At 41.5% G+C, this 23,991-nt stretch overlaps 1 protein-coding gene across 1 annotated transcript in view; it reads left to right on the top strand.

Annotated features, from left to right (window-relative positions):
• LOC115471567 (E3 ubiquitin-protein ligase MARCH6-like) overlaps nucleotides 1-23,991 on the top strand; it is a 284,950-nt gene that overhangs the window by 166,734 nt on the left and 94,225 nt on the right. Inside the window, exons 15-16 of the mRNA XM_030205205.1 lie at nucleotides 3,821-3,955; nucleotides 10,465-10,584. Coding sequence (XP_030061065.1) covers nucleotides 3,821-3,955; nucleotides 10,465-10,584 — 255 coding nt within the window. The remainder of the gene's footprint in view (nucleotides 1-3,820; nucleotides 3,956-10,464; nucleotides 10,585-23,991) is intronic.

The raw sequence follows: 23,991 nt of genomic DNA, 5'->3' as shown, positions 1-23,991 counted from the left end.
CCTATTTTTTTTATTCATTTCCTTTTTCCATTTTTTGAAAGATGTTTTTGATTCTAATGACCTTTTTCACCTCTTTCACATCTGCTCAGTTGTTGGCTCTGCTGTTTGGCTGACCTTCATCTTTAATGCAAACTCAACACTGGCGTAGCTCCTTGGAGGTTCTCAAGCCTGAAATGTTTTCAGTCATCATCCTTAGGCTTGAGGCATCCCCACACTTTGACACTCAGTACACAGTGTGAGACTAGTGCTATTAACGTCCTCATTGCACCAGAGTACAACTTGAGTCCTTGCTATTGCATGAACTGGACAGTCTGAGTTGTGTTGCATCTTTGGCACTGCTCCTTCTCTGAACAAATAACTACATTGAAGAGTGGCCATTGCAGTTTGTGTCTTACACTAGAGTATCTTCCTTTATATACAAACAGCACAGCATGGAGCTCTGCTCCTTGACCCCGTGTTTATAGATCTGTTTCATAGAGAGGTTCCTTTTGCAGATTTTATGCAGATCATTCCTACTATTGCTTTTTGTCCTACAGTTCTGCTGATTCTGACCTGTGCTTTCTACATCAGATATAATAGCCTAGGAACTATTGGTCCTACAACTGGAAGCCATCCATCTGGTTCCCTCCACTTGTTATAAAACGTGATAGAACACTTTGGAAAAGATGGACATAAATTACAAATATTATATCTCTTGGATGCACCCTTTTAAGCTAGGCATACCTTTTTGAATAAATTAATTATTTTCTCCATTAGTAATGAAAGAAAATATTGCAATACTTTTGCCTAGCGTTTTTCAACTAGTGTGCCTCAGCACCCTTCCCCCTTGCTGTGCCATGGTTGAGAGGGGATCCCACGAGGATCTCCTCTGGCCTGCTCTTCCATGGCTCTGCAGCTGTGTGCGTTCTCAAGAAGCTGCAGCCGGCTGTGTGTTGATTTGGCCCGGGTTTAGAAGAACTTTCCGCTCCACCTCCCATGGGAGTTTACAAGCCTCTCGGTGACCACCTACATGCCCAGGGTCCTCCAAGACATCCAAATACTGCTGCCTCCTCCTCCTTCCTCCAATATTCAGTGCAGCTGCACTTGCTTTTTGCCTGGGCTGATGCAGAAAGTCTCACACTGACACATGTATGGGCCAGCAGCGTCAGAGGTCACCTGAACTACTGGCACATGTGTGTGGCGAACTCCACATGCAGCTGGCCCATGCATATGTGTCAGTGTGAGCCTTTCTGCATCAACCTGGGCAGAGAGCAAGTGCACTGCTGAATTACTAAACGGAGGACTCGGGACTTGCACAGTGGCAGTTAACCATGGTTTGTCACCAGACAGCAGTAAGTGTTTGTTATGACACTCTCTCTTTGTGTCCATCTGGAAATGTCTGGGAAGATTTGAATCTGTCCACCAAGGAAATTTACTCGAGAAAACCAAGGCCTCAAAATGGCCTTTTTATCTTGAAGAAATATAAATGACACAAAAAGTGTGAATCTTATTTTAACTTCTTCACCTGACTGCTATCCAAGCTATCTGTTGAGACTTCTAACTAAGATTGTTCATTCAAAGCTTGGGGGGGTTTCAATATTGTTGGACCATACAGGTCGTTATCTGCAGTCATCTACTATGTTACTATAATAGGCTTTAGGAGGCCATCCGTTTTCTGGGTATTTAACTCTCAGAAATCTATAGAACATATCTTTTGGAGAAATCAACTTAGAACTTGGAAAATTCATTATTCTAAGATATATATTTTTGACAGAATTTTCTAGATTTTCAGTCTTATAGAATTAATCTGCCTTTAGAAGTCTGAGCCTTAGTTGTGTCTGGGCAACAGTAGTCTCCAACTGCAAAGTTTTAATAGAACAAATCTCAAGTTGCTTCTTTAAGTCTGTCTCTTGGGTAGCATTATTTAGTGAAACTATAATAAAGAAAGCACAAACCTTATGCAGAGCCTCCAAGTCTGTCCACATAAACTCCACTGTTTATCACTGTTGGTCCAGTGGTGTAGCCACAGGTGGGCCTGGGTGGGCCAGGGCCCACCCACTTAAGGCTCAGGCCCACCCAACAGTAGCATACGTTTAAGAGTAGCTGGTGGGGATCCTAAATTCGGTCAGCTGAAGACTTCCCCCTGATGGTAACGAAAACACTACTCTCCACGATACCGACACCTGCACATGCTCAGTTTTCAGCACATGCCTGCTGCAGACTGCCAGGGTGGAAAGAAGCATTTTCCTTCCAGCTGAGATATTTTTTGGGTGGTGGTTGGAGGGGAGGGGAAGAATACTTGGTGCCCACACGCTTCTTGCCTAGGCCGACCCAAAATCTGTTGTCTGGCTACGCCCCTGTGTTGGTCTAAGCAAGGGCTGTACATAGGGAAACTTGAGGATTCAGATCTTTGAAAGGCTTAGACATCCTCTCAACAAGAGCAGCTTCTGCTCCAGCAGGAGAACGTTGAATATTTTCCAGAGCTAGCATCAGGGAAACACCTAGTGCAGAGGTCTCTTTCCTCGTGGGTACTAGTGAGAGCTCTCTGTTCTCTACAGGCTCTCCTAAGGGCAGTACCATTTCCTGAGCTGTACAGGTAGTGGGTTTGGAGGAGAGAGAAGGGCTGAGCGATGTTTCATACTCCAACCCGGGGCGCTCTTCCTAGCCCTAAGTAATGCCGATACACCCAGTTTGGGGGAGAGCTTCGTGTATGTCTTGATGGTAGTCTTCCTCAATGAAGGGATACCAGGCTTCTTGTAGAGAAGTCCTTTCAGCTTACTTTTATGTTTTGGCATGCTCTGGTGGACAAGGACAACAAACAAAAAGGTAATTCAAAGAGAAAGTGAGGCATTTTTAAGACACATGCCCTAATCAAGTGTTATCTTGGGTACAACACTGAAATTACTTTAGAGTCAACAAGCTTGCTAGTGTATAAATTTAAGCAAGACTGATTCTGTACCTTAACTTTGTTAGGTGTTTTCTGTGTGTGTGTGTGTGTGTGTGTGTGTGTGTGTATGTATATATATATATATATGTGTGTGTGTGTGTGTATGTATGTGTAGGATTGTGAAGCTTCTTTGACAACATATGCAGCTGCTAAGGGTCAAAAGATACCTTGATGGTAAAAATGCCCTAAAGGCTACCAGCTTGATGAGGTTTGTACACTACAAGCCCCCTCCATGGTCTGCTCTGTTGTTACTATTGCAGAGTTTGGGAAAAGTCCCATGGCAGTATGACAGATCTTGTGCCCCCTTCCCCTCAACAAAAAACATCTGTGAATCCATGAATAAAAACTTTGTGAACAACAGTTACTGGAGGGCTAAAGGGATTAGGTTTGGAGAGAAACGATTAGGCCATACAAGAGGTTATTGTTCCTTTCTTAGTGGTTCCAGTTTAACAATTTTAGTTGGAGGTTATTTTGGGGGGAGGGAGGGGGAATATCTATACAGGTATCTGCGCTTGTGGCAGTGGTATTGTGTAAAAAACTAACTTTGGTTTGTACTATTATTTGGAAATTTTATATAGTATCCGAAACCAAAATATATTGGTACAAATTACATACAAGTACAGTGGAATGAGCCCTAACCCTCACAAAGCTTAAAATCTAAAAAAAAAAAAAAAAGTGTTTGAGGCACTGGAATATAAAACTTCATCTAATTCTCAAGGTATAGCAATGGCAGAATCATAATTTGAACCCTCATTTATTTATGGATGACTGTTTTTATCTTTAGCAGAAATCTTTTTTAGTAAAAGGAAAATACTGAAATGCTTGCTATTTGGTTAATGTACATAAATATGCATTCATGTGCAAACTCTTAAACCTATTTTAATTTGTTTGTAGGAAATGTTTGATGCTACCTTGAAGGACAGAGAACTAAGCTTTCAGTCTGCCCCTGGAACCACAATGTTTCTGCATTGGCTAGTGGGGATGGTTTATGTTTTTTACTTTGCATCCTTCATTCTTTTATTACGAGAGGTGAGTGTTAATACAGAAACTGTGTGGTACTATAGAGTGAAGTTGTCAGAGTAATATAGGGATTCTTCACAAAGGTGCAGTACCAAAAAAAGTGTACCGTGATGTGGGTCTATCCCATGTGCTAAGGCCATTTTTACCTGTCGTACAATGGCCTTTTATATTTTCTTAAATTACCACTGACACCACCACCCATTTTGTAGGTCATAATGGCTCAAGCAATAAAACAGCGCATGTCCCCTCAAATAGAAGCATTTTTTACTGCATGGTTAACATGCACACCCAAGCACATCCCACAGTACTCCATTTTTACCTGCAATAGGCATGCATTATCACCTTAACATAGCTTAGTAAAAGGAGCCCATAATTCCTGTATTCCATTTAGATATGTTGAAATAAAGATTAACAAATAATTTGTAGGAGATAACTTGCTAATTGATGGACTTAAATATATTTGTGTCTAGATTTTGAGACTTGTACTACCTATATCAGGTCATTTAGGGGTCCTTTACTAAGGTGCACTAACAGATTTAGCATGTGCTAAATGATAAGATGCCCATAGGAATGTAATGAGCACCTTAACGTTTAGTGTGCGCTAAATCCTTTAGCATGACTTATTAAAAAGACCCTTTAAGTATAACTTTCAAAAGCTAGTCACTAGAAGGTCAAGTCTCTAACCTAGACACCCACATTTATATGTATTATATGTGTAGAATGCTAGTATTGTGCCTAAGTAGTGTTCTAGAAATACCTGCTTAACTTCCATAATGCATATTTGCAAAATGGTGTACACAGAGACAGAGCATGAGTAGGGCATAAGCAGGCCTCCCACTTATATGCTTAACTTATAGAAGACTGTAAGTTACACACATCCCTGCCACTCTTAAGAGGCATGTGCACTTTCACCAGCTCAGTGCTTGTTTTAAGTGTGAGCTACATGTAGGCGCCTAGGTTCCTTTGTAGAATAGGCTCCTCATTCACCTTCAGGCAGCTAACTGAAAGGCACTTAGTTATAGAATTGGTTGCTAAGAGGTATGAGAGGTTGCCAGCGTGAAGGCCAAGTAAATGCCTATTTTCTATTCAATAGTTTATAGCAATAGTTTATAGTTTATTCATTTTGATATACTGCACTTCTTGACAATCATAAGAGTGATGTACACAGATAATAAAACAATGGAAAGGAACACCATCATAAATATAGGACAGATAAAGAAATAGACCTATCTACTTGGTACCCTATCATCCAATCAGCCAGTGTCCCATATGTCTTTTCAAAAAGATGTGTTTTCAAATCAGAGCAGAATTTCAAAAAAAGATTTTTCCGTCCATAATTCCACAGAAAGTGAATTCCAAAGGAGTGGAGTGGCACAAAAGAATGCCCCAGTGTGGGTTGACTCTAGGTGTACTCGACAAGGGGAGGGCATGATGTAAGGAGCATAGACCTCTAGGAAGTGTGTGGTGCTATGACACACAAGGCAGCTCAGGAGCAAGTGTAAATGTATGCATATAAAGTATGTGCATATTAGTAAACTAGACATTTAAATCGCTACACCACCTAAACAAGTTCTTTTATTAATTTTATATATAACAGAAAAAACTAGTCCATACAGCAATCTCACAACATAAAGGCAAGCATCACTGTGTTTACTGAAATATAAATTGAAATTCGGGGGCCAAAAATGAGGTCCATTTATATTCAAATCTCTTGTCCCTCCTCCCCCCCCCCCCCCCCCCCCACACACACACACTCCCCGCAGTTACTGGCATTTCTTGCTCCACCCCAGTCCCCTGCAGTTACTGGATTTTACTTGCAGGTCCTACCTCCTTTGGCTGCTACTGACAGAGTTGTGTGTTGGGCCAGTGCAGATGGGCAAGGGCCTACACTGACCCAGCATATAGTTTTTGTCTGCGGTAGCCAAAGGAGGTAGGACCTGCATAGGGGAAACCTTTTGAAAACAAGTAAATAACAGTTGACTTAATGAACCACTGTTCCACCTTTCAAAATTTTCCTCAGCCATGGTGGAGCAATCTTTCTCCGAGGACAAGCAGGCTTGCTTATTCTTACAAGTGGGTAGAAGCCTATCCGCGTCACCAGGCCTAGGAAATTTGCTATGGAAAAAACTAGAGCTTTAAGGAGCGTGAGCGGCGTCCCGCCTGCCATAGTTTTGCTTTTGCTTTTTCTTTTTTTTTTTTACTTTAGATATATGATGGAACAGTCAAACCATTCAGTATACAGCAGCTTATGTTTCCATCTCATTGCATTGTTTCAACATACTGACTTTCCAACTAACTGGTATTACAGAACATCAGCACAACCTGTTAATTTAAAACTGTTCCCTTTAAACAATTCCCTCCAACCATGTTCCCCCCTGTGTTATCCCCAGGGACTGGAAAGGCACTTAACCTATGGCGCACAGGCGCCATTTTCTTTGAAAATCTGTTTAGGGGAGCGACTGCTCCCCCCGCGCCCCACCTAGCTACGCCACTGCTGACCACTAATCTACTCCTCAGACTTGCTTTCTACTTTGTTCAGAATGCCCATAATTCCTGATGCTATCATAAGGCTTGATATTCCTTTTGGTTTCACTTTCATGGGAGGGAGAGGGAGACAGCAACCACTGGGGGATTCATGAGGGTCATGCCTTCATCACTCCAGTGGTTAGCTCCTCAGAGAACCACTTCGTACCCTGGATGTGTCTGAAACAGGTCTGAATAAAAATGTCCTTTTCTGAACTGGATGTTTCTCCGAGGACAAGCAGGCTGCTTATTCTCACACGTGGGTCGATGTCCGCATCGGCCCTGGAACTGGCATTTTGCCACAGCAAAAAACAAAAAAGTTTTGCTGGAGTCTTCTAGCACGAGAGCGCGGACTGAGTTCCTGGCCGCCGCTCGAGCACGTACCTCAGTTTTTTCATGTTTCGCAACGAGGTGCGGTAGGTTTTTTCCTCTGCTGCTCCTTGTTTGATCCGGGAAAGAGTCTCGTGTTTTTCGCTTTACGCGTCTGTTTTCTTTGTTTTAAAAAAAAAAAAAGTATTTCCTTTTCCCTTATACTACATTTACTTTCCTTAATCTTAAGTTAAAGTTTTCTTTCTTTTCGTTGTGGCTAGTTTTAGGCAGCGCGGTCGAGTTTCTCCCCTTTTTTGTGCCCCTTTTATTTTGGCACAATCAAGTCTTTTAATTTCGCTGAGGCCATTTTTCCTTCCATATCATCGAGGACACCCAGCGATTTCAAACGTTGTACTCTGTGCAACTGCTCTATCTCAGGTACCGAAACCCATTCCTGGTGTATCCAATGCCTTGGGCTTGACCACAGCCCAGCTGCTTGCAATCTGTGTCTTCGTATCAAGAAACAGACCCAAGTAGCTCAAGAAGCCCAATGAGAGAAACCTTTTGGGGCTCAGTTCGTTCCTTCGACATCTGCATCGACATCAGTACTGAGGATGGGGCCTTGACATTGAGGGACGCGTCAGGGGCAGAGGTAATGGCTGCTGAGAGACTAAGTCGCGCTGGGAGCAGTGAGGCATCGAGTGGGTCTCCACCTTCCTCGAGGGCTTCTGCTATGCAGACCCTCTGGGACCAACCATCGTCGGATCCAACCCTGAGGATTCCGCGTCAGCCATGTCAGTACCGAGGAGTCTCGATGACGGGCATCAAGCGAAGGCAAAGAAGCACCGTCATCGATCTCCTCCGACACACGGAGCTGCAGAATCTGTTTGGGGTTTAGAATCCAACTCCACCCCCTAGGCCCATTTTATTCTGTTTCAGGCTGTACTCTCAGCTAGCTGTATATAGTTTCAGGTTAACCTACATTATATCCTCGCCGTTGCAAGGCCCAATTGACAAATGTTGATTGTTTTAAGTGTGCCTGGATGCTAGGTATATACCCCATGTGTGAGAATAAGCAGCCTGTTTGTCCTCGGAGAAAGCGAAGATACTTACCTGTAGCAGGTATTCTCTGAGGACAGCAGGCTGGTTATGCTCACAATCCCTCCCACCTCCCCATTTGGAGTTGTTATTTGTTCTGCTTTTTGATTTAACTGAGGTACGCGCTCATGCAGCAGGTGGGAAATCAGTCCGTGCATGCATTATGCGTGCTGCACATTCGCTAGAAGACTCCCAGCAAATTTATTATTGTTTTTTTGCTGTGGCAAAATGCCTGTTCCAAGGCTGACGTGGACATCGACTCACGTGTGAGAATAATCAGCCTGCTGTCCTCGGAGAATACCTGCTACAGGTAAGTATCTTCGCTTTTTTCCTGTTCGATTATTGCTGTTGGACATCCTAATTTTGGTCCTCTCTAGTCCTACCCACAACACACCCCCTTTCTATTTGGATGAACTGTAGTATAGAACATACAAATTCAGCCATTCCAAAATCATAATTTAGATGTTTTTGGCAGATGTCCTTTTTTTTGGCCTTTTTGAGATATCTGTGTTTTTTTGAAAATGCACCCCAGAGGATACTAATAAAGTGGTTCTGGATGTAACTTCCTCCATAGAACTCTCAAGAAGCTGTCAAGTTCAAACTATCAGAAGATGCATCAGCTGCTGATCTCTATTGATTCAAATGTCTTCTGAGCTGTAGTAGGAAGATAATAAATTTTATGTAAAGGTGGAAAACAAGACTGGGTATTTAAGATTCCTTTAAAAATCTTTAAATCAAGTGTAGCTGTAAATAACTGAGGAAAGAACAGTGGTTTCAAATTCAACTGTTGAATGCAGTAGCGCTATAGAAATGATAAGTAGTAGTAGTAGTTATCAAAATACTCCTATCTTACGGTCAAGAATCATCTTATCTTGAAGAACAAAAGTCTACTTAACTTGCTGAATTTGAATGGTCAATTCATCTATTTTAGTAGTCTGCTGTACCAATACCACCCTCCAACTTCTGCATTCTAGTAGTATTTGGATAGTAAAAGGAGCCAGACCAGTGTTCAGCTGGCTTTTTATCAGAGGAGGCAAAGACATTTCCAGCCTCAACTACAGCTTGCTTTCATGCGCATCTGGGAGCAGTGGCATCTTTAAGGGCACTGTCGACACAGATTCTCCCATGAGCACCAGCAGCTGTCACCTGACCCTTAGTCACATTCAGCAACATAGTCTCCATAGCTTTGCGCAGATGCACAGGCACTGAGTGTCGCAGTATCAGAGGCATATCCAAGCCTTTGGTGCTAACTGGTCTAACTCTCAAGGTTTTCCTCTTGCCTGGATTAGCTGGAGTGCCTCCAGAAAAGGCTTGTATAGAGATAGTGATCTCAACCTGCTAAAAGGAGGGAGTTTGTGACACACGGCAGAAATATGCTGCTTTCCTTTCCCCTTCAGCATCAGGAAACAGGTAATTTCATGCCAGAAAATAGTGAAGAAATAGAAACTCAAAGAAGAAAGTTTCACAGCTCCCCTACTGAGATGCCATCTTTAATCCACACCCCGAGTCTAATATAGAGCTTATGTATGAGCTTCCTAGGGAGGTGAGTGGATATGTGTATATCTGATTTATCCTTCTATCCACCGAGAATTCTCATCACAGGTAAGCAATTATATGTCATTCATCAACAAACCTGATGAATCAGCCAAACAAATGAGAGAATCCAAAGTGGTAGGGAGTCTTATTTAAGTTTTGTTGTTTAACATACTGGGCAACTTGAACATAGATGTAGAAGGATGGGGAATGGATTATTAGTTTAAAAGACATTGTTTAACTGTTTCTCCAAATCTACTGTGCTTTCTTGCTATGTTGTCCAAAACAGTAACAAGCTGGAAAGGTATGTACGAAAGGCCATGTAGCAGCTCTACATACAGAGGGTAATTTTATAAAGCATTTTTGTGCTTTATATGCATAAATATGCTCATAATTTTGCACCACCTGCTAAATAGGACTACATAATGGTAATTTTTTATTTTATTTTTGTTACATTTGTACCCCGCGCTTTCCCACTCATGGCCAGGCTCAATGCGGCAGGCAATGCAGGGTTAAGTGACTTGCCCAGAGTCACAAGGAGCTGCCTGTGCCGGGAATCGAACTCAGTTCCTCAGTTCCCCAGGACCAAAGTCCACCACCCTAACCACTTGGCCACTCCTCCACTCAAGCTAACTCCTCCAATCAAGCTAACTCAGTACTTCTGCTTGTAACACAGTTCAAAAATCCTGTATTTGCAGGAAAGAAAGAAGTTGATGAATCAGCTATAGTTTCCTATATGCCCTTCATGAGAATGCAACCTCCTTGGGTTCCATTGTTATGGAAGAAACTATTAGCCTCACTTACTATAGAAATACCCCTTCCAGAACTAAATATTTATAGTTAGGTTATTTAAAAATTGAGGAAGTTGATAGAATGATGGGGGATATTGAAAGTTCAGTTTAAATTGTTTACTAATAAATAGTTAACTGAACATGTGCAATTCACAAAACAACTTGGCTAGTTCTTTGTAGTGGGCATGAAGAAAATGCATGCAGACTTCTAAATAATTTGCTGTGCTGCCTCTGAAGTTCATTTTTCAACTGGTGTTGTTATAGGTTCTAAGACCTGGTGTCCTGTGGTTTCTGAGAAATTTGAATGATCCTGATTTTAATCCGGTGCAAGAAATGATTCATCTGCCCATTTATAGGCATCTCAGGAGATTTATTTTATCGGTGGTATGTAACCTTTTCTGGATTGTTATGCCATTGAAACCTGCTGCTTTCCTCAGGATAGCATTGAAATCTGTGATGTGCCTGGGTATAGGTCCTAGGGTAGTGCAAATATAGTATGTTTATTATTTGTTACGGGGAAGCCACAGAAGCGAAAGACTGTGGTTCACTACATAAAAAAGGTCCACCCGAAAAGAGTAGTGTGACCAGCAAGACTCTTCCAAAAACAACAGGAGGACGGAATATAAGGTGAAAATACTTTATCTAATAGTACCCGACACGGCACTGTGTTTTGACAAAGTGCCTGCCTTAGGTGTCTACAATAAATAATAAAATAATGTAAAAATATATATACACATAAAGTACACACATGTAAATCGGAGTAAATAACTCCTACAAAAGGTCTATATACAACAACATGGGGACCAAATGTATATTTCACTGATGTGATGTATATATTGTGTTAAATAAAGATACCAACATACCAGAAAAAGAAATCAGGAGTGATCATACTTTGAAAAAGTAAAAAAAAAAAAAAAAAAAAAAAAAGGTATTTATATAGGAAAGATATTTTAAAAAAATGAAGAAACGCACCTTGATGCTGATTGTCAACGTTTATAGGCTTGGAAATTTAAAACACTCGCTGTCTGTGATAGAAAAAAAGATTGTATGAGAAGGGATATCAACAAGGAACACCTACACCAAGTAATGTTTATATGTGTACAAGTATGTCCACACCTGCATATGAAGAAAAAAGGGGGAAGAAAATTGAAACTACAGAAATATAATGTGTGCACAGGCTAGTGGTTAGAGTCAAGATGTGCTAGAGAGGGAAGTGGAAAATGGAACACATATACTGTGGACAAAATAAAACTGGTGGGGAGAGCGATGTGCAAAAGCAAGATAAAAGGGGAAGGTATAAAAAATCCCAATGAGAATAGACACAAAACAGTGAATGTATCGATCAACATGCCCCAAAATAGAAGAAATCCAAGATAGAAAGGAGCATGGGAGATACTGGAAACAAAAAAAGACGTACAGTAAGTAAAAGAAAGGCGTTTGGGCTTCAGTCACAGAACCAGATGAGTCGAGGTAGATTATTAAATGGAGGTAGCAGCATACGTACATTGTCATCTGTGGCATCCTGTTTTATTTAACTAATTTAACTTGTGAACCTCTGAGAAGCCAGAATTACAAAACGTGCTTCAAGATGGGTCTTCACACTGTCACTTATTTAAGGAATGCAAAATGGCATTTAATTTCTTAAACCTTTTTTTTTTTCAGTGTGCTTTGGTCATTGTTTAGATGCTATGCTGCAGCAAAAGGAAAAATTAGTTAATTACCTGATAATTTTCTTTCCTTTAGCCCAAAGGATCAGTCCAAACAAATAGGTTATGACCATCTACCAGCAGGTGGAGATAGCTCCTGCACTTAGCAACCAAGCGAGCATTCGATAACAAAGCAGTGAAAGAGAGTGACTTCCAGAGAAAAAATTCCAGCCTCTAGATAGAAAAAGAGCTATGAATTGTACCGAAAGTACTTAGGTTATTGTATCCACCATGGGATGGGCTGGGAGGGAGAGAACTAAAAAAAACTTAAAATTTGAAAAAATCTGAAGTTTTGTACTGTTTTTGAAGAAAAGGCGAAACTGTTGAGTGCTATATGGACAGGAGGATTCCTTGAAGATCAGTTTCAGTAGTGGAACATTGCTTCTTGTTTGACAATTTTGTGTATCATTTTTTTTTACTGACTTTTGCTAGTTGTGATTGTACAGTTTCGTTGCACAATAAAGACTTCTTGCAAATAAAAAAAGAAAAAGATCTATGAAATAAAGGGGAAAAACTCGTACATTAGAAATAACGGAACCAGAACAATACAACTATCTCAAATTATGTAGAACTCAGAAAAACTGAAATATCACAAAAAGGTGGGCTCTGGACTGATCCTTTGAGACTAAAGGAAAAGAAATTATCAGATAACTAATTTTTCCTTCCATTACGTCCCGAGGATCAGTCCAGACAAATGGGAGATAAAAAAGCAATTCTTAAGAGGGAAGGAACTGACATCCCTGCAGCAACAACCGTGGACACGAAGGAAGCATCTGCTGTAGCAGACACATCCAAATGGTAATGCTTAAAGGAATGAGAAGACCATGTTGCTGACCATCAGATCTGTGCCAACAAAATTGCCCTAGACTCTGCCAAAGAAGTCGCCAAGGACCTAGTAGAATGACCCTTGACGTGCATTGGAGCAGATCAACCCCTCAGAATGTAAGCCGAAGAAATAGCCTCTTTAAGCCACCAAGCCATTGTCACTTTGGAGACCAGCAAACCCTTCCGGGTTCCGTAAAGAGGACACGATGCAGCAAATCTTTCCGGGTTCCATAAAGAGGACACAAAGATGATCAGGTAGCTTGAGATTGTTGCTAGCGGTAAGAGCGCATAAGGATGCGCTTCACATCCAACAGTTGCAGGGAAGCGTATTCTGCAGAATAGACCTCTTTGGAAAAAGAAGGAAGAAACTGTCTAATTGACATGAAAAGGCGATGCAATCTTCTGCAAAAAGGACGAAACTGTCCGTATGGAAATTCCTGAGTCAAAAAAACGGAGAAAAGGATACCTGCAAGAGAGAGCTTGAAGCTGTGAAACTCTCCTTGCCGACGAAATGGCAATTAGATATACTGCCTTTAAAGTAAAATCTTTGGTAGTTGCCGAATGAAGGGGCTCAAAGGGGGTAGACTGAAGAGCCTTAAGAACCACTTGGACTCTGAGCACAAATATTGTGGAGAGGGGGAAACAGATGAGTGACTCCCTTGAGGAATCACGCTATACCGGGGAGAGGGGTCAATGAGGCCCTTTTTCCCATAGTTTTAAATTTTGAATTTTATGCTACAGCATTAACAGATAGTCTCTAGAAGGCACAATAGGGCCCAGTTCAGAAAAAAATGAGAGAAAAGCAAGCATTATTAACTACTTTCCATAGTGTACAACCCTTTTCCCTATAGTTTTAAACTGAAGCTTTCTCTAGAGGTAGAAAATTAACAACCAAGAGAATAAAAAGGATAGTAGCAAGGCTCAAACTGTCCTAAAAGAAAGTTATTTTCTGTTCATGCCTGCTGGAGAGGTAGCACTTCTACTAACTGAATTTTGTGTTAAGGTGTGAGGAAGTAGAATATTTGCTAAGGTTTGTAAGGGCAATCTGATTACTGGGCTAACTTTAAAGGTTTTGTTTGAAACAGTCTCATTTGAATCCAAACTATATAGAGAGGAAAGGTCCCACTTAACTTTCTTTCTGAGAAGTTCTGAGAGAAGAGGACATCTCTGTGGGTAAGTGGCATTTTATTCTGTGCTTGGTAACTTTAAAAGAGGAATCGTAGGATATTGATAAACAGAATTTAATTTACAAAAAAAGGAGCAAACTTTATTAGCTAGTCTCCATACCCTTTTCCCCATAGTTTTAAAACTTGAATTTTCTGCCACAGCATTGTCTCTAGAAGGTACAGTAGGGCCTAGCTCAACTCTTAATTCCCACCCCCTGGCTCAACTCTTGATTTATAGTCAATTATTCTAATTAGGACAACAAGAGGGGAGTTTTCATTAGTTTTATTTACATTTAATTAGTTTCTAAGAAGCAAACCCTAAATAAATTACAAATTACACTGATCTTAAGGCTCTTTATATTAATCTGATATCCTTGGTACCTTAAGACGTTTTAATTAAACAACTCTATAATACTAAGATGCAGACAGTAGTCCAGCAGCAAGAAGTGTGCTATCCAGTCTTTTGCATCGAGTGTCACATGTATGATTATCTCCCAGTTGGTGAGATGTCATATGTGTGTGCTCAATGCAAAGAGCTCCTAGCTCTCAGAGAATGAGACCGTTCTCTTGAGGCTAGAGTAGCAGACTTGGATGAGCTGAGGGAGACAGAGAAGTACATAGAGGAGACCTACAGGGACATTGTAGAGAAGTCCCACCTCCAGTCTGGCAGCCCCTATGCTGTCTTGGAGGAGGGAGACCTTCTAAAAGGAGAGCATCACCCTGGTACAGCTGGAAGGAATCCTGTAGACAGGACCAACACACCAGAGGATGTAATATCCTCTCGCACTGAGGATGCGTCTCCAGGAGCTACTGCCCAGCAGGGAAGGGTTAGGACAACTATTGTAGTTGGTGATTCGATTATTAGGCATGTAGGTGGCTGGTGGACGTGAGGATTGCCTGATGACTTGCCTGCCTGTTGTGAAGTTGGTGGACCTCACACGTCACCTAGATAGTATTTTAGATAGTGCTGGGGAGGAGCCGGCTGTCTTGGTACATATGGGTACCAATGACATAAGAAAATGTGGGAGAGAGAGGTTCTGGAAGCCAAATTTAAGCTCTTAGGTAGAAAGCTCAAATTCAGAATCTCTAGGGTAGCATTTTCCAAACTGCTCCCCATTCCTTGCACAGGGCCCAAGAGACCGGCAGAGCTCCAGAGTGTCAATGGGTGCATGTGGCGATGGTGTAGGGAGAGTGTTTTAGATTTGTAAGGAACTGGGCAATATTCTGGGGAAGAAGGAGCTTATTCCGGAGGGATGGGCTCCACCTTAACCAGGGTGGGACTAGGCTGCTGGCATCGGCATTTAAAAAGGACATAGAGCAGCTTTTAAACTTGAACCTGGGGGAAGGCCGACAGTCATTCAAAAAGCTCAGTTCATAATAAGGTATCTTTCAAAGATATCACCAAAACAGGGAAGATAGGGTATCCCGATAGTGAGGTTGCAAAAGAGGCCATAGTAGATCAGGTGTCCTTAAATAAAAATCAGACAAAAGATTACAAACTAACACTGTCAACTACTGAGCAAGGTATCAATAGGAACAACAAATGTAGTTTCAAATGTCTATATGTGAATGCCAGAATCCTAGGAAATAAGATGGGAGAGTTAGAATATATTGCACTAAATGAAAAATTAGATATAATAGGCATCTGTGAGACCTGGTGGAAGGAGGATAACTACCAGTGGGACACTGTCATACCAGGGTACAAATTATATCATAGTGATTGGGTGGATCGAATTGGTGGAGGGGTAGCATTGTATGTTAAGGAAGGCCTTGAATCAAATAGATTGAAAATTCTGCAGGAAAGTCCGGGTCTTGAATGAGAGAGAACACCAAGTACAACTGCCATATTCCTGGCGTTTAGCACATATCAGCATATATTGAAACCGGGGAAAAATCCGATGCAATGTGGATCCTATCGTCCTATATCACTGTTAGATACAGATTACAAAATATTCACGAAAATATTGGCTAAACGATTACAGAGACTCATGCCGGGCATAATACAGGATGATCAGACGGGATTCATAGAGGGCAGACAAGCATTTGATGATATTAGGAGGGCACTTCATTTGATACATAAAGCCAATAGCACACAACACTCAACAATATTGCTCTCCCTTGATGCCGAGAAAGGGTTCGACAGAGTGCATTGGCCCTATATGTTTGGAGTTCTAAATAAGATGGGTATGACGGGAAGCTACATAACGTGGCTGCAGCGCTTATATGATAAACCATTAGCAGCGTTAACTGTAAATGGAGAGTGCTCAGACACATTCATATTGGAAAGGGGAACGCGTCAAGGGTGTGCATTGTCTCCCATACTTTTTACCCTGACAATGGAACCATTAGCCCAGGTAATTAGATCAAATGAGGAGATCCAAGGGATTCGCATAGGACAAAAAAAAAAACATAAAATCATGCTATTTGCTGATGACATCTTATTGACACTAACAGAACCTCATAGATCGCTACATGCCATTGAACACAACTTGAGGCAGTTTGGACAAATAGCAGGCTTCAAAATAAATATGACAAAATCAGAGATAATGGGAGTAAATGTGAATACAGATGATAGGCGTAACCTACAAGAACACTACCCTTTTAGATGGACAGACCGTTTTCTTCGGTATCTAGGAGTCAATTTGACACCTGATCTAAAAGATGTTTTTGGGGCAAACTTTCCCAGTAAAATACGGGAAATACTACAAGACCTTGACAGATGGGAAGGGATGGAGTTGTTATGGATAGGTCGGGTACAAGCAATAAAAATGATGGTATTACCTAAAATCCTATACCTCTTCTTAGCATTACCAATATCGATCCCCAAAAAATTCTTCCGACAGTTAAAGCGTAAAACATTTGCATTCATATGGAAACACAAGCCACCGAGGGTGCGAGCAGAAGTGCTTTACCAATCCAAAAAAAAAAAAAGGGGGAATGGGAGTACCGGATTTCTTTCGGTATTTTCAAGCAGCCCACTTGAGATCATTGGCAGCATGGGTCAATGAAGAAGACAAACTGTGGTTCCAAATAGAAAAACACTGGATAGGACTTAATCATTCAGCCACATTGCTCTGGCTCCCTCATCGACGAATCAGAGCAATTGCAGCCTTGTTACCTGCTGCGGTTGCCCACCCCCTGATAACATGGAGTACACTAAGAAGACAATTTTGCCCACAAAGAACGTATTTTCGCAAGATGCATATACAAGGGGCACCAGGATTTGTGTGGGAGGAGGGAGATAAGGTATATAAACAATGGGGGCAGAGGGGGTTACGGCAATTGGGTCAAATATGGGAGGAGGGGGCAGTACGCCCATTCACTGAGCTGCAAGAAGAATTTGGTCTCCAATCACAACATATGTTTCACTACACCAGAGTCAGAGACTATATCCTTCGGAATGCTAAAGGAGAATTACAAGTCGAAGAAACAGAATTAGAACGGGCAATAGGTGGAAGTAGTCGCGAAAGGTGTGTCTCAAGAATATATGCAGCACTGCTCTCATATAGGAACCCAATTATGGTATACACACAGAAATGGGAACAAGATTCGGGGGCCACACATGACACACAGAGCTGGGAACGAGCAATGGGTTTTTTGCTAAAGGGGTCGGTGAATAGCTCAATGATAGAGAATGGATATAAGATTCTTTATCGCTGGTATTTCACACCACAAAGAATAGCGAAAATGTTCCCAGGGTCCTCGAATAATTGTTGGAGGGGATGCCAAGATATAGGAGATATGATACACATATGGTGGTTCTGCCCAAAAATACAGAATTACTGGCAGGAGCTACTTAAGTTACTTCAACAGATATTGGGCAGAGAATATCCGAAATCAGTAAACAATTGTGTGTTGCACTTTCGCCCTCCAGGACTATCACGGCCACTACACTGCCTGGCCTCAGTGTTTTTAGGGGCCGCTAAGATCACAGTAGCATCTGCCTGGAAGAAACAAATGGCTGCTCCAATTGTCAAAGTCCTGCATAAAATGGACTATACGTATCAAATGGCAAAGCAACGGCGATGAAGAATGGACAGATGATCCAGTTTCATAAGATATGGGACAAGTACAAGATATGGAGATCCCAGGTGGGGATTGACTTAGATGCTCCATAACTGGTGGTACCGATGATGTGAAAAACGTTTAATATTCTGGGACTGTTCCCGACAAGAAGTATTAATCACAAAGACAATGTACTCAGGAGACCTTTAGGAGAACGTAGGGACTTGGAGGGGAGGGGTGGAGAGGGATGGGGGGGTGGATAAATATAAAATGTAAAATGTGTTACTGATGTTTTATATATAACATGTTTTTACATTAAAAATAAAGTTTCAAAAAAAAAAAAAAAAGAAAATTCTGCAGGAAACAAAACACATCTTGGAATCCATATGGATTGAAATTCCATGTGTAAAGTGGAAAAGGATAGTGATAGGGAGTGTACTACCGTCCACCTGGCCAGGATGAACAGACAGATGTAGAAATGTTATCAGAAATTAGGGAGGCTCACAAACTGGGCAACACAATAATAATGGGTGATTTTAATTACCCCAATATTGACTGGGTAAATGTAACATCAGAGCATGCTAGGGAAGTAAAATTCCTATACAAAATCAAGGACTACTTTATGGAGCAGCTGGTCGAGGAACCAACAAGAGAAGGAAAAATTCTAGACCTACTCCTTAGTGAAACACATGATCTGGGTAGGTATATTAAAAGCAAGAAGCTGGCAAAAGACTAGGGTGGACCACTAGATGACAGAGGGGCAATTAGGGAAGACGAAGCCATAGCGGAGACATTAAATGAATTCTTTGCTTCGGTCTTCACCAAGGAAGATTTGGGAGAGATACCGGTGCCAGAAATGGTATTCAGAGCTGACAAGTCGGAGAAACTGAATGAAATTTCTATAAACCTGGAGGATATAATGGGGCAATCTGACAGATTGAAGAGCAGCAAATCTGGACTGGATGGTATTCATCCCTGAGTACTGATAGAATTAAAAAATGAGCTTTCGGAGCTATTGTTAGTAATATGTAATTTATCTCTTAAATCGAGCATAGTAACAGAAGATTGCAGGGTGGCCAATGTAACGCCGATTTTTTTAAAAAAGGTTCCAGAGGTGATATGGGAAATTATAGACCGGTGAGCCTGACGTCACCAGTGTAGTATATTTCTTTGAAGAGGTAAATAAATACGTGGATAAAGCTGAGCCGGTCGATATTGTGTATCTGGATTTTCAAAAGGCATTTGACACAGTACCTCATGAAAGACTCCAGAAGAAATTGGAAAGTCATGGGATATGAGGTAGTGTCCTATTGTGGATTAAAAACTGGTTAAAAGATAGAAAACAGAGAGTAGGGTTAAGTGATCACAGTATTCTCAATGGAGAAGAGTAGATAGTGGGGTTCCCCAGGGGTCTATAAATGATCTAGATATGGGAATAACTAGTGAGGTAATTAAATTTGCCGACACAGTTATTCAAAGTTGTTAAATCGCAAGAGGATTGTGAAAAACTACAAGAGGATCTTATGAGACTGAGACTGGGCATCTAAATGGCAGATGAATTTTAATGTGAGCAAGTGCAAAGTGATGCATGTGGGAAAGAGGAACCTGGATTATAGCTACGTATTGCAAGGTTCCACGTTAGGAGTTACTGACCAGGAAAGGGATCTAGGCGTCGTCGTTGATGATATGTTGAAACCCTCTACTCTGTGTGCAGCAGTTGCTAAGAAAGCAAATAGAATGTTAGGTATTATTTGGAAAAGAATGGAAAAACAAAAATGAGGACTTCATAATGCCCTTGTATCGATGCATGGCGCAACCGTACCTTGAATATTGTGTTTAATTTTGGTCGCCGCATCTTAAAGATACAGTGGAATAGAAAAGGTACAGAGAAGGGCAACGAAAATAATAAAGGGGATGGGATGACTTCCCTTTGAGGAAAGGCTGAAGTGGCTAGGGCTCTTCAGCTTGGAGAAAAGATGGCTGAGACGAGATATGATAGAGGTGTATAAAATAGTGAGTGGAGTGGAACGGGTAGATGTGAATCGCTTGTTTACTCTTTCCAAAAATACTAGGACTAGGGGACAGGCAATGAAGCTACAAAATAATAAATTTAAAACGAATCGGAGAAAAGTTTCTAAACTCAACGTGTAATTAAACTCTGGAATTCGTTGCCAGAGAATGTAGTAAAAGCAGTTAGCATAGCAGGTTTTAAAAAGGTTTGGATGGCTTCCTAAAGGAAAAGTCCATAGACCATTATTAAAATGGACTAGTGGAAAATCCACTGCTTATTTCTGGGATAAGCAGCATAGAATGTATTGTACTTTTTTGGGGATCTTGCCAGGTACTTGTGACCTGGATTGGCCACTGTTGGAAACAGGATTCTGGGCTTGATGGACCTTCAGTCTGTCCCAGTATGATAATGCTTATGTACTTATGAAAGGAAGACTGAGTCTGAGGAAAGCGAGGTTTTTGAGTAGAAACACTAGCCTTCCCTGGTCTGTACCTCCGTGCTTTTCAAAAATGAGACTTAGCTTCACGGAGATGAGGATTAGGCTTGTCTTTAGGCAGCCGCTGGACCTTGGAATCTCCCAGATCTTTAACAATCTACTTCAAATCCACACCAAAGAGTAGTTTTCTCCCGAAAGGGCAACTTCACCAGACAAGATCTGGATGCCACATCAGTAGTCCAGTGCCTCAACCTTAGCCAGTGTTGCACCAAAGTGGTGTTTTAATTTCCCCCTCTTGGACCTCTTTCTGACTCCAGATCACACGGGGGACTAAAGATACCTATTTCACATAACAGGTTCTGTATAGTTTCTCTAACCTCCATTGTCACCCAATTACAAGAGGGTGGCATTAGGAGCTGTAATTGAAAACTAATTCCCATAACTACTGCTTTCTGTCCAAAACTGAGTGTCACTTGTATGTTATCTACCTTGTAGGCTAAATGTTAGGTAAAGAAAAGATAGAATCAATAAACATAGAGACAGAGATAGGTTTAGATAGATAAGTACATTTTATTTCTTACCCAAAGACAAGTCTTTAAGTTGATACAAATACAGACATCAGATTCTGGTTTCAACCGCACAGGGCTTCGCCGTCTGAGATAAGCGTTGGGGAGGAGTCCAAAGCTATGGCAAATTGTCCCCTCTTTTATACACAAACCTCTCCATAGAAGTCAATGGTGAGATACCTAGCTCTCAATTTCTGAGATGATACTTTCCCACGCAGTCTTATCAGCATGTTTTGGGAAGCGTTGAGATAACAGTTCCACATCTCTCTGTGTCGCAATACTTTTCACACCCTCTTAAGAACTCTGTATAACCTCTGTAGCCTTCTATACAAAACTAATAGACTCCATTTTGTTCATCTGATTTAAAGTGACAGTTGTACCAGTTTGTGTCAGGACTCATTGTTCAGACCTGTTTTTTACAGATTCTGAAATATTAAATCATGTACTTATTTGGCCTAGTCAGTACTTCTTCAGTTATTTTAGCTGTTAAAGGTATGTAAATTGACCCATCACTATTCCAGTGGATGGATCCCAAGCGGGGACACATATTAACTTACAGGAAAAGCAAGTCCTTGCGCAGCCAGTCATAGATTTTTAAACCTAGCTGGTATTTTTACAGCCTGAGTCCTAAAATCTGGCCTTCCCACCCTTCCGGTGGGCATCCAGTGAGGGTCTCTTGCTGTACTATAATTATACAGTGGCCATTGCCATACCCTTCGCTGACGCTCGGAGAATATCATAAAGAGCGTCTGACAAATAGAACAACTCCACCTTCTAGGGTAGGAAGAAAGTCTGGAGGTGAGTCCAATGTGGAGTATTGTTGAATCCACGATAAAGTAGCTGGCTACAAAAGAAGAAATTGCTGCCTGAAAACTTAATGCAGCTAGTTGAAAGACAAGCTTCAAGGAAGCCTCGAGCCTACGGTCATGCTTATCCTTTATTGCAGTGCCACCTTCAACAGGGATAGTGGTACGTTTAGTAACCACTATAATAAGGGCATCCACCTTAGAGCAAAATGCTCTAAATCCAACAGCAGAAGGGGATATAATTTGGACATATCTTGAGCCACTTGGAGGTTAGAATAAGGGGTCTCTCACTGAACTGCAGTAAGCTCCTGCATAACCTCATAAATATGTAAATATACAGGAGGTCTCTTAGTACCTGCCATAATATATGTAGCCAGACCAAAGGACTGAGAAGGGGAAAAATGTTTAACGCCTCCATATATTTTGTGATCAACAGAGGCAACCGCTGTCAAAAACAGCCTAGGTACAGTAGGATCATCACCCCCGTCTTCCTCTGCAGTGTCCAAGTCAGGGTCATCAGCAGAACTAGGACAGTCAGACTATACAGATAAAACCTTCTCCGAGATCTGAGAAGGAACATTCTCTGAATTCTGCGAAACGGAAAGTTTTCATTTCTAAGGAAGCTGCTCTTCAAAAGCATGGTGAGGGGAAGAAGGAGAGGCAGCTTGAACTGATTTTAATAAAAAGACCTGATGTAATGAAAGAATAAATTCAGGTGAAAACAGCAGGACAGAGACTTCGATCCCTGTAAAGCCAACATCCTAGGACACTGTGGCAGGCAAGGAACCCGCTGACAAAATGGCTGCTGAAGCTTCGTGGAGTGCAAGAGCTGTTGGCGCTGAGCCTGCCAAAACCGCCATTGGAACGGGGCTGGATTGAATTTCTGGAGACGAGTACTGAAGGCAAAAGCGGCATGTCCACAGAAGTAAAGCAAAGCTTGCAGGAACCGGTAGCCAAGATGCGCACAAGTCTTAATGGGCTTACACATAGAGAATAATAAATATACTCACAGAAAACAGCCAATCTCATGCCCTCCAAGGCACTGAAGCCCCACAATCTTCCCACAGCACAAGCACTCTCAAAAAGAACAACATTGGCTGCTTTTTAGATAGAGGCAGGAGAAAAAGAAAAGTTGAGATAGAGATAGCAAGTGGCAACAGGGAAGCAACCTAGTCCACCTCAAACTCAAGCTTACCTGCAAACAGGATAGGAGTCAACACAGAAGTCACCACAGCGCACATCCCTCTGGAGATAGAGAACTCTTGAGTTGTCTCATAAAATCCTGTGCTTAGCAGCCAAGCCAGTATTCTCTATCTTCACCTGATGGAGGATGATCACAACCCATTTGTCTGGACTGATCCTTGGGACATAATGGATGGACTTTTGTGGTTCTTTTTTTCTTTACTAGAACTACAAGTTCTAGAGCAAGGGTTCTTAACTAGTGGTGCCTGCAGAAGAGGTCAAACAGGGTGTGGAGAAGAGTCTTGCCATCTGAGGCAATTTATTGAACTTTCTAGACAATAGTGAAGGCAGTTATTAGGACTGTTATTGGTAATATTACTATTGTAATTTTAGCAACATGTTAACTAGCACTGTTAGTGGCTAACAATGACACATGAATCTGTCAGTAGTCACTAGTGGACTTGTGGTTTAGGAAGAGGTTGCAGGGGTTTCATCAGTTAAAAGGGTGCAGGAACAAAAAAAGATTAAACACCTCAGTTCTAGAATATATCAGATACAATTTTAAAAGCCTAAGCCAAACCCCTCAGAAGTATCATTAATAGTTAATGTTTTTCCCCGTGTTTTATAAATGACCCTGGTTTTAGTTTTAAATGTGGCAAATATTTATAGACCTACTTATAAGTGTATATAAATCAACAGTTAAAGTCTGCTGTTAGAAATCATTATAACTTTAGAGCCAACAGTGCAAAATGATTTGGTGGTGCTAAACTCAAAACTTAACCCCTCCCTGGACACAGAGAAGGGGTTATTCCAAATTGGAGGTGCTCCAGAGCTGGCACCTATTGCATAGGTGTTATTGCATAGTTACTGCACAGTCCACACTTCGTTGAATTAGGCTACATGTGTGGAAAAAAATCTGCAGGCATTCTCTTTAGTATCATACCGTGTTTCCCCGAAAATAAGACACTGTCTTATATTAATTTTTGCCCCCCAAAGTGCACTAGGTCTTATTTTCAGGGGCTGTCTTATTTTTCGGGGAAACATCGGGGTTGGCCCGCCCGCCCTCCGTCGCTCCCGGAACTAACCTT

The sequence above is a fragment of the Microcaecilia unicolor genome, chromosome 1, assembly GCF_901765095.1.
Source record: "Microcaecilia unicolor chromosome 1, aMicUni1.1, whole genome shotgun sequence".
Classification (NCBI taxonomy): Eukaryota; Metazoa; Chordata; class Amphibia; order Gymnophiona; family Siphonopidae; genus Microcaecilia; species Microcaecilia unicolor.
Note: the sequence above shows the minus strand (reverse complement) of the source record. Positions and strands in the feature narration are given on the sequence as shown.